The following is a 12147-nucleotide window of genomic DNA, read 5'->3' as shown; positions in this document are numbered from 1 at the left end:
TGTTTATATTAGCTATATGTTGCGTTATCGAATACTGCATACCTGGAGCTTGATAATTTGGCGCAAATCTCATAACTCCGCGATATTAAGTATCATCTTTCACAGTAAATAAAAGCGAATTTATTGGTTCCTAGAATTTGATTCGAACCGTGGCCGGCTGTATATACAAGCAAATTCCACGTCACAGCCAGTAGGTTAAATTAATTGAAATTTAAATTAAAACACTTCTTATTGGGCAGGCAAATTACAATTTAACTTATTTTATTCGAATGTAGAGGAAAATGAAAACCTTGTTGGCTATTGTTTAAGGTTTTTATATATTGGTCTTGTTAATAATGTTTTAAATTTCAATCCTAGTGTTTGTGTAAGTTGTTGAGCGTGTTTAATAGTATAATAATAGTACAAATTTCATAAACCACACTTTAGTCACAAATTTGTTTTGGTGCAAGCGGCGCGAGGAACTAAAAAAGTTTATCAATTCCTTTTTTTGTATATACACATTCACTTAATGACGTGTGGCGTGCACAACAAAACTTAAAGGCCTCACAGACGCTCAGTTTTTTTAGCACAGGCCAACTGTGCAGGCCAATTTGTGCAGTTTAACTGTACTATTGTCTGGCCCACACACACGCAGTTTTATAACACAGTTCTTTCTATACAGCGAACTGGGTAAATTCACACTCACTAGTTTTGGCACGGTTTTTCTATACTTAGTAAAAGAAAATGGCTTCTCGATACACGGTATTGTATTGCATTGTGCTTGCCTGTGCAATAAAGAAAAATAAAAAAAAGCAACGGTTGGTTCAAAGAAGCAAATGGGCCAAAGATTGGTTACTCAAAAGAAATGATTACTCCCATGTCAATTTGCTTGCTGGTTTGAAATTTGAGAAGCAGGATTCGTTTAACTACCTAAGAATGGACGTAACAACGACTTTTTATTTCTGCGACTGTATTCTTTACTCTTCATTTTCCATAAACATGGTAAGCTTTTGTATACCTCAATAATTTCGCTTAAAAACTGTTTGTTAACATTCGTCCTTTTTTTGCTTACTATTTTTGGATTCTAAATAAACCTTAAAACTGAACAAATCAACTGAACGAGTCCACACACGCTCAGGTTTCCAAGTTTGAGCAGGCTAAATTCAAGCACGGTCTGATTTTGCTCAGGCCAGGCCAACGGCCTGCGCAGTCGACCGGACGTTCACACAAACGCACCGATATGCCTGCACAAACTAGCTTTGCACACACGGCCTGTTTTAAAAAGCTGAGCGTCTGTGGGGGCCTTAAAGGTTACTTCAAAATTCTAGAATTGTTTATAAAAAAATAATCTTCTTTTTTTACTGCTTTGGTTTCATTCGCTTTACAAAATTAAGAGAATTTGTCGCTTACACTCGAAATTCAAATGCACGTTGAAATTGTTGCAGGTAAGTTTTTTAACAAATATCTTCATATAAACATACTGTATCTTACTTTAGTAAAAAAAATCAATTTGCATTTTTAAAGCAGTTATATTATGAGATAACTTTGAAAATCCCAATTTGTCGCACATGGGTTAAAAAAAAAATTCTCTCTAGATACTAATTTTGACATCGCTCTTGGGGTTCCTTTAAAAATAAAAATTTGGGATTATAGAGGTAATCAGTGGTCATTAGTGGAATTTCAATGGCATTATTATAGTATATTATGCAACAAGTGCGGTAAACGGCATTTGACTCACGAGTGATTCAAAAAGTTTACCGAACGTGTTGCATGCTATACTTTTTCTACGACCATTAGTTTTTGGGTTCAGTTTCGCAAAACAACACAAATACATTCACTGACATGGCCGTCAGATTTGACAAACGTCAAAATTCAAAGCGTGGGAAATATCGCCGAAAACATCCGATTAATCCCAAACCCGTGAGGTAAAATCCCGGAAATGTCCGAAGTGTCGCGAATCCATGGGAAACGAAACTGATGGAGTAAAGTGACGTTTACCGCACGCTAGATCGGTGTGTAATTAAGTATTTTACAAACGGGAGTAGAAAAAGTAATTTAAGGAAATTTATTAGCTAATTATGGGCAATTGGATATTGAAAAAGTCCATCAAAATTATCGATAAAATATATGTTTTTTTAAGTCAGGACCAAAAAGCGAAGTAGGTAGAGTAAATAAACAATATAGGTTTTATAAATATTTAGTAGTAAATATGGTATTATATCATAAGTATTAAATATGAATAAAAACTGTAAATTTCTGAAAGAGTCGTTATAGGAATCTTCAATATTATTAGATATATATTTTGTAACTTATCTTTGTAAAAGATAAAAGATAAAAAAATCTTGAGTGTGCTCCAACTCAGCTCCTACTCTTGGTTCTACTTACATACACATATAAGATTTCTTTTTTCCTCTTGACTACATTATTTTAAACTGAAAGCTGATAGTGAAATATAATATGGATTTCCAACCTGGTGTTGTTTGTTTGTTGTTTAGATTACTTGTTATTATTGTTATTTTTAGATTAGGTGTTTTAAAATATGTGTTTTATTTGCAAACTTGCAAAAATTGTTAATGTTTCAGAAATCTTATTGCAAACAAGAAATGATGTATGCGTTGTTTCGATTGTTATTTTTTATTTATTTAAACTTGTTGATGTTTTTTTCATTAATGTTAATAAATACAATATATAAAAAGTTTTCTTTATTTACTTACCTGTCATTATTTATTAAATAGAAGCTATGGCAATAGCTTAATTAGTGCAATCTGGTGGCAATTTAAGTGGCATTTAATGATAAGTATTGAGGTTAAAAAAGCTTTACTATAGCGTACACACATCCGCTAATGTAATTTTTATATCCTAGCCCACACATTCATTGAAAGCAAATACCAATCAGGACCGAACCCAAAATGAGCATTTGGTTGTGTATAATGGCTTTAGAAACTTTTTGCACGTGATTTCGATAAGGTACACTTGGGCCACTTCCCCAGTGTCCTCCGACACATGCGACGGTACGCCTTACGCTCGGGACCAATGCCTGTAGAAAAAAGCAATAAGAAGCCCCGCAGAAGCGATAAAACGCGAGCAATATTAATTTAATTGCTCACAAAGCCCAGGTGTTTCACAATTTCGTGCCTTAAAATCGATCGGCGAGCGTCCAGACATGCGGCTCTAACCGAAACGGAAAACTCTAGCCTCAGTCTCTGTTTGGTCGTTAGAGCGGCCGTACTCGTCACACCAACCCCCGCCGAAAGTTGCATTCGCACTCGTCGGGTTTATCGACTAAACGATTTTCGCGCCATTTTTCGTTTTATCGCAAATTAGCGGCAGGCTTCGAATACGAACGTTTCCTTTCTTTTGCGTGACGGTTTGATGTCGGTCGAGGAAAAATCTTCGGGTTCCGTGTGTCGTCCTGTGGTAAACAAACAACGTGTCGTGAGAAAAAAATGACAAACGAATCGTGACAATGAACGCGCTCGCGGTACTGGCGCTTTCGTTATTGATGTTGACATTGTTTTGCAGACGAGAGGTGTTGAGTATAAATTATTCCGGATCCGGAGTAGACGGGGATCCCCCTCCGGGACGGTCACCTGGACCGCCACCGGTTAGCACCGGAAATGACCGTCGGAGACCAAAGGTCGATGTTATGGAAGATAAGTGCGGGTACCAGTCAGATACAGAAACAATTGAAAATGACTTATTAAACTTGACGGTGTCTCACGAACTATTTACATCTGATTTATTGGTCGCGGGAGTTGTGTACGAAGGTAAATGATACTACGTAATTGTTTCCATAGTTATTTGCTAAAGAATTATACGGAACACGTCGAATGATAGATAAAAAAGAGATCAATAATAACAATAATACAAAAAAATTAGAGAGAGACGGCAAATTTCTTGTATATCAGGATTAACAGTTCATAATAATTATAATAACTTTATGTCACATTGTATTATAAATACGGTGTTAAAAAAGGAGAAGACACCAGGGGAGACTCGGGCAGCGAAAATCATAAAAATTTACAGAACATGGATCAAATGAACAAATATTTCACAAAAATAATAGGAAATAATGTTGTACCTAATTGTGAATTATTGCACCATTTTCACTTACAAATGTTTCTGAGACAACTTTTTCTAATATTATTCTAAATATTAGGACAAAGGCTTTGGAGCAGATATGTTAAATATTGCTCTTATTATTCTCTGCTGCCTTTTTATAATTCCCTATATTACTTATTTTGTTAATTGTTGCGTTCAAGAATCGTATTTTTCCAAACGCTTGAAGCTAACTAACAATCCAACTGAATTTAGCCACTTACGATACATCTGGATATATTACCGGTACTCTCAAAAGTTCTAGAGAAAGTAATGGAATCTCAAATTCTTCCATATCTAATAACCAATTATATTAGCCCCTATAGACAGTCTGGATTTAGAAGAGGTTTCAGCTACCTGATGTTATGGATGACGTAGTAAACGCATGCAATGAGAATAGTACTACGGTTCTAGTTATGGTTAATCATACTAAAGCCTGTGATATGATACATACATATTTTAAGGTATATTGGTTTTGATGCCTGCCTTCTCACTAGTATTGTCATTTTTGACCGACGGGTATCAGAAGGTCGTTTGCGATGACTGCTCTTCAGATATAATTAAGATTAGAATAGGAGCCTCGAGGAAGTATTCTGGGCCCCTACCTTTATAGTATATATACGTTTAACTTCGTAAAGTCTCTTCATTATGGTCAGTATCATTTATTCGCCCATATACCCAGATTTACACGTCATTTTTCCCGTCGCAGGTTAGTACTGTTAACGACTTTCTAAACTTTGACTCATACAATCTCTTAAAAGTTTGTGATGGACACCGCCTTCATATGAACCCATTGCCCTGTTATTCTGTAACGATAACATTCGGGAATATAAAACTCAGATTCTTGTTAAAGTTATTATACATCCATTATCCCAAAGTCATTTCTGTGTGAAACACATTTTAATTTTGCTGATACAATGTATGCATTTCTGGATTCTATTGATATGAAAAGGATACAAAAAGTCCAAAATTGTTGTATAAGGGTAGCATTTAGAATTCGGCGAAGACAAAGAGTTTTCTATAAGCTTTAAGAGTTCTGATGACTTTCCATGGTTCAGCGACGTGATTTGCATTCGGTAAGTCTGTATTACAAAATAATAAAGTCAAAATGTTCTCCCTATCTGCTTGAAAAACTAACATATCGTACGGATATTCACAAATAAATATTCGTAGACAAGATTTGTTAACTATACCTGTTCATAAAAAATAATTTTTCAAAAAGTGCCCTTCAGATTGCGCTTATAATTAATAAATGATTTTTTCTACTCCCGTCTGTAAAATGCCAAATTACACACCGATCCAGGGTGCGGGAAGCGTCACTGTACCACGTCAATTTCGTTTCCTACGGATCTCAGCCACTTCGGAAATTTCCGGGATTTTACCGCACGGGTGAGATTATTTTCACCTACAAGCACGTTGGTATCATCCGCATATCATATTATGATCAAATTTTCTTTGTTACAAAATAAAACTGAAAAATAAAATTGGGCCAAAAATACGACCTTGTGCGATGCCCAGACTATTTTCCCTAATGTCCGAAAGGTAGCTACTGCATTTTCGATTATTTTTACTTCATTTCTTTCTAATAACTATGCATCAAACAATTTTGGCGCACTATCTGTTACACCGTCTAAATCCCATTTTCGAGCAATAACTCCCGATGTATGCAGTCGTATGCTCTATAAAGATCTACCTCAAGCTATTCGATCGGCCTCCAAGTGCTTTAAGATTGTTTTTATAAGTTTAAATATGACGGTACATAATCATGCTGATGATTGTTGAACAGTTTAATATTTACTAAAAAACTCTACGAATCTTTTGCAAATGCTAATCGGTCTGTAATTTGTAATTATTTCGGGATCCCCTTTTTATAGTGGTGTGTGTTTAAGTTGGCTTTCAAAAATGCCATTTTCAAAGGAGTCATTAATCAAAAGACACAACACTTTACTAACAAGAACATCATTGGATGCTTTATGGTGACCTTAAAGTGTTGTGCATACTCCTAGGATGACAGGGGGGTTATACAATATTCCCATGCTTTATTTGTGATTCAAATAGAATAGCCCTCTAGCCATTGGACACTGTTTCAAACATTTGTGCGAGAAATTTCCAGCCATATCGATGCCAAGATAAAAGAAGGTATTTTTGTTGGGCCGCAGATAAGAACATTTTTCAAAAACGAAGTAGTTGATAAGTTACTTGGAAACTCTAAGGACGAAAACAACGAAAGTATTGTTCAAAATGTGTTACAAAACTGTTATTGTCTAGGTTGTAATATGAGTTTGAAAGTGCATTTCCTGTTTTCACGCTTGAGCTGTTTTCCTGAAAATTTTGGAGCGGTTAGCGAAGAACAGGGAGAGAGGTTGACCAAGACAGATGGAGAATGTCTGGACAACGCAGCTTTCTGGCGAAAAGACGAAGACTTCACTCAAAAAAGTCTGAGTATAGTTTTTTTTCCACTTTTCTAAACTACGATTCCACTTTTTTACTGAATGAAAAAATAAATTATTACGTTATAGAAATAAATGCATACATAGCATTTTTTGGAAATTAGCCTACCAAAATTATTATAAAATTTGTTTCCAAAATAAAAACATCTGTCAAAAAATTTAAATCTGTTGACCTGTTTAAATAATGCCTTTTTGTAAACTTCAATTTTATGACTATAAATTATAATTAAAATGATAATTAATAATAAGTAATGGAGATACCCAGATTATTTTTGCGTCCTGGTTCAAATAGTGTGTGAGTATAAAGATTTAACTTCACATAAGCACTTGCACTGATATTTTAAAATTTTCTCAACAATTTTTGAAAAAATTAGTGCAAATTCGGAGGGTTGACTGACCTTGGAAACCCACACATCGGTAGCTAATTTCCAATGCTCAGAAAAATATGGTTATTGTTGTGTAAGATAGAGGACCAGTTCACTAAATATATATTTAGTGGATATTTTTCGGTAATATTTAATAATGATAAGAAAACGGAAATTTTACAAGTTCGACCACGGTTCTTCTAACGGTAAATTTCAAAAGATGAATTTCAAAACGAACTTCTGACCCATTTTGCCAAGGTTACGATTTATCTGCTCCCTTTCGACCATATTTCAATGCATAATTGTACCTCCCTCGAATATAAACTGCACTTCAATTAATCCGTTGCAACTCTTGTCGCAGCAATTATCCTTCGACAATCATTTTAACGAGGTTGTTACGATCTAACACTCGAGCATTCAAAAATCGCACCCCGGTGGAAATTCTATTGAAATCCTTACTTCCTAACAAGAGCAGAATCCAATCTCAGACCAACCGTTTCGAGATAAATAAAGGATTATTCTCGAACGTTTGAGCATTGAATCGATACAACCATTTTACTTTGTTTGTGTCATTTTTTTGCGTTGTTAAACGAGCCGTTCAACCGTAATTTATTCACCCTAGCCCACGTTCCGGATTTTGTAATAAAAATTGAACAGGTAAGCAACAACGGAAGGAGAGCTTAACGTCGTTTCCACTGTTTCTCTGTCACAACCAGAACAGCAGCAGCTTTGTTTTCGTTAACTTAAACAACAGCAATTGTAGTGATATACTAGTGATACTAAAATAATAATTGAATGTTATCTAATTACCTTTTCTAGGCCTCGAAATCCCTTAAATTTTCACCACAAAATTCAGAACTTTCAAGAGTTCAGTCAGTCAAAGGTTCTGATTGAATCTGATCAAGATTTTCATAATATTTTGTCTCTCAGGTCTTAATACTGTTTCATTTGGAATACGAATAGAGTCCTTACGCGGTACACGTCCAGGGCTTCCAGAGCCAAGCATCCTGCGGCAAGTATCATTGCAAACTCTTAATCAGTATAAGGCTTACACCGGACTTCAGTCTTTCTTGGAATTAACATTATGCACTAAAATTTTTTTACACCACGCTTAACAAAAACACCTTTATGCGCTCCACTCAGGGCTACGCATTTGTCGTTTTTATTTCTCACCTCCTCTATCATAGAATCGAATCTGTATGTTTCCTTCCTGGATGTATTTTCTTGTCCACTAGTAATTTTTGTTGCAGCTAACATATTATTGGTGTACATTAAGTGATATTGTATTTAAAATAGGTCTCCACTAGTATATAAATAAGTATGTACATAATAACTTTATAAATGCTTTTTAACTTCATCAGGGTATATGAACAACAAACACAAGAATCAGTTATATACAACGTTAATAACAGAAAGAAACCGTATATATATATATATATATATATATATATATATATATATATATATATATATATATATATATATATATATATATATATATATATATATACGGTTTCTTTCTGTTATTAACGTTGTATATATATATATATATATATATATATATATATATATATATATATATATATATATATATATATATATATATATATATATTTTTCATCGAAAACAGTGTTCGAAGTGTTTTCGGAGCGCGAGCATTGAAGATGCCAAGTGAGATTTTGGCGAAACGTCTGCAGGATTCCAGTCGGAGTTCAACAAGCGAACGGATGATATCCCGGAATATAGTGTCATCACTCACAACAAAATAATAAAATTATCAAAGATAAAACTGACAAAAGAAATGCAATTATTAGTATCTGACCAAACAAATTTAACATTTTTTTGTTTTTATGGACTCAAATTGCATGTGTTCCAATTAGTTTGTTCTCGTTTATCACCGTGAGCTTACTTTTGTCTTTTATGTGTCAACTTTCTAAATTTTGATAGTATTTTGTGCTTTGTTGTGAATTGGGCCGTATAGAGGAATCCCAGGGTTTACTAATAACCTCACAAAATATACATTTTTTTCTGTTTTTTTTTTAATTATTTAGTTGTAATTTATCAGATTCTTGTTTGTTTTTGATGAAATTTAAACAAATCGAAATAAAATCTGGAGGACATTTTGTTTCTATGCTGACTTTTCGATATTTTATTTCTTCTTACTACAATGGATATGTCGAAATTGTTAAACTTTAAATCCTTTCAATTAGCTATATTAAGAGAAATTACAACGAAAAAAGAACGAAACAGAAAGTCCACCGAACAAGTCGAACAAACGATGGATTGTGGATTCATTCTCGAGTTTTCTTTACATATTTATCTTTAAATTTTTCGGTAAGTCAGTACCTGAGTAGCTCCCTTATATCCATTGTAGTTGCCTAAGAATGGCATTGAAATATCGCCATAGAACGGAGATAGTTTCATCGTGTTATTTGGCGCCTCTCACCAAAGAATACTTGTTTTCATTAGTATATCTCTTTAATTTTGCAAAGAAACTTCCACAGGCACTGTAATACTTTTGCTGAGTCGAACTTGCTAACGTTTCGACAATCATCCTGTTGGCTTCTTCAGAGCTTGACTGAAACTGCCTCTTATTTTACTCTGTACCTGTTTATATATTGTTGGATGGAGCTAAATGAGGGGCATAAACACCGTCTCGGATGACTGATTCCCATGTTGGTGACAGGTAGAGACCTGATTAAGATTCAGATTGTTAGGTTGTTTATAGATTTCTATAGACTCTCGGATTTTTCGTGGTAGTGTTCTTTGAGTCTAGTTGATATTTTTCGTCTGGCCTCTAAAATGTATTCTTTACCACATATGCATGGAATGCTGTTAACTCCTGGCATCTCAAATGGGATTTTGTCTTTGACGGACCGAAGATGTTGAGAAATTTATGGACAAGTGGTAAATCTGGTTTTGACTTTATACTTCTTTAGAACTTTTGATATGTGGTCAGTGATGTTTTGAATGTAAGGAAGGACCACAGTGGCAAGTATAGGTTTACTTGCGGCCTCATTGCTATTGGAAGGTTGTGGTGAAGTGTATTTTTTGATGGAACGCTTAATATGTTTAATGTGGAAATTATTAGAGAGAAAGCAGAGGTAAGATGTTTTAATTCTGGGTTCAGCGACTCGGGCTGAGACAGTTTTGCGGCTCTGTAAACAAGAGACTTGATAATCGATGATTTTTGGGCCGGATGCTAGGGCAAATTTTCTATTGATAAGAATATCTAAGAATGGAAGGTTATTATTAGTTTCCAACTCAATGGTAAAACGTATGTTGGGGTGTATAGAGTTTAAATGTCTAAGAAAATCTATTAGGGTGGTTTCTTGACCATGAGGCCAAATAACAAAAGTATCATCGACGTAGCGTAGCGTATCCATAATTTTGGTTTTAGATGAAAGGTGTCTAGAGCTTTCTTCTCAAAGGCTTCCATAAATATATTCGCGATGACTGGTGATAGTGGAGAACCCGACTTTTGTTCAAAAATTTGACCGTTATAACAAAAATATGTTCCCGACAAGCAGCAAACAACAAGCAGCAAAATTACTGATGCGTTTCAAATCGAGGCGGCTGCGCCCCGTTTTTCGAAACATTTTTGCATGCCACGCGTAAGTTGAAAAACGGCAAAAGCATTTTTAATCAACCCACGTTTGTGCTTTGTTCCCCCAGTGTAAAATGAGCGACATATTTTTGCATTGTTGTATCGAAGTTTCAACCTTGCTCCGCCTTCGTCGTTTTCGGAGCACTCATTTTTTAAAGTGGACGGAATTACTGAAATGCGGTTTTCAGATAGTACAAAACCTTTTAAATAAATAGTTTGAAGCCTGTATTTCACTAATTCGAACCAACGCAGTTTTCGGTATTGCAGTTATAGTCAGATGCGTTTTGAATGACAAAAAAATCTCGTTTTTTGAATGCCGTTGTTAATAAAATATTTAGAAAATGAAAAATAAACTGAAAATTAACCTATCAATGTCTAGTAGACAGTGGCGAAAGCTTCATAAATCAATTTGAGGGCTGTATCAATAAACTAAACATGCATGTTTACGGATAATGGCACCTTCAATTTTTGAAAAATCGATCTGTTTAGACAAGATATTCTCAGTTTCAGGTGGTTAAAAATTCTTCATATTCTTTGTCGCAAAAGAAATCGATTTGAGGGCTTTGTAAAAATTTTTCCTGAAAATAAGCATAAAATAGTATCAGAAAACGATGAAAGCATGCTTGCATACCGAAAATCGCACATTAAAATTTTGAAAAACTGATCTGTTTAGACGAGATATTTTGAATTTAAAGCGTCTACAAATCTTCGTTTTATCTTGCCGTATTTGTATTTGCACAAAATATTTGTACGACTCCCATACAGAATAAATTATTTCATTGTTTACCTTACTTTTTATTTTTATGAATATACATGGTGTTTAAAAATGCGATACAATATCCGTGCTAATTTGTTTTGTTTCCGAGATAGTGACAAAATTTTTAGAAAAAAAAACGGTTTTTCGTTAATTACTCTGCCTGAAAAAATAATTTATAATAAAATAAGTCCAGCTTAATTTTTTTCATTTCATTTGTATTTGCAATATGATCTAAGAAATATTGGGTTAATTATCTGTTTCGGTTGTGACTCGCGAAAGTGGAAAATCACCATAGAGTATTTGAGAGAGAGAACTAGTTGTTCGAAAAATCAGACGGAAAAGAGACAGAAAGAGAGAGACGGAAAATCGAGTAGAAAGCATTATGCGAACAAACAAAATTTTAAACGAAAAATGAGTGACGGAATCTGCAATATTTTAATCTGAGAGACGATATCAAATAACGTTTGTTGATTGTACGGAGTATAGCGACAAGAAAATTCACATTTTAACCACAAGCATTGACACACAAGCTGCGTCGCATGTGCTGGAAAATAGGTTAAGTAATGAATAAGTAAGACCTCGACTGAAATGTCGGGAGTACATCCAACCCGTATGTCCGCTTTGAACTGAGACTACATAAACCGATGGAATGTTTATTTAAAAAGGAATTTGAGACCCGGAAACCTTTCTTCGTACCCATGAGTTTCCCTTCAGTACGTTTGGAGTTGGGAAAGGAAATACTATTTTAGTTTTATTGTTATATACACGGAATAAAACAGGGGGTTGCGTTCTAGCTTAAATTTAATTTTAGTGGGTTTTAGTTTTGCCCAACGGATATCAGCGTTTTTATAAACCGATCAAGCCCTTTCGACAAATCGAATCCTATGGAGT

General features: G+C 34.5%; 1 protein-coding gene across 3 annotated transcripts in view; it reads left to right on the top strand.

The window, feature by feature from the left end:
- Positions 1-3098: 3098 nt before the first annotated feature.
- The window catches only part of LOC132698003 (uncharacterized), a 192394-nt gene continuing 183345 nt past the window's right edge, over positions 3099-12147 (top strand). For 2 of the 3 annotated variants that reach the window (XM_060663821.1, XM_060663819.1), the window contains exon 1: positions 3099-3746. In XM_060663821.1, coding sequence (XP_060519804.1) covers positions 3446-3746 — 301 coding nt within the window. In that variant the 5' untranslated portion in view covers positions 3099-3445. The remainder of the gene's footprint in view (positions 3747-12147) is intronic. The other variant, XM_060663822.1, reaches the window with a different exon arrangement.

The sequence above is a fragment of the Cylas formicarius genome, unplaced genomic scaffold (assembly GCF_029955315.1).
Source record: "Cylas formicarius isolate icCylForm1 unplaced genomic scaffold, icCylForm1.1 PGA_scaffold_2__14_contigs__length_35257938, whole genome shotgun sequence".
Taxonomy (NCBI): domain Eukaryota; kingdom Metazoa; phylum Arthropoda; class Insecta; order Coleoptera; family Brentidae; genus Cylas; species Cylas formicarius.
The sequence above is the reverse complement of the archived record's forward strand: the minus strand, read 5'-3'. Positions and strand labels throughout refer to the sequence as shown.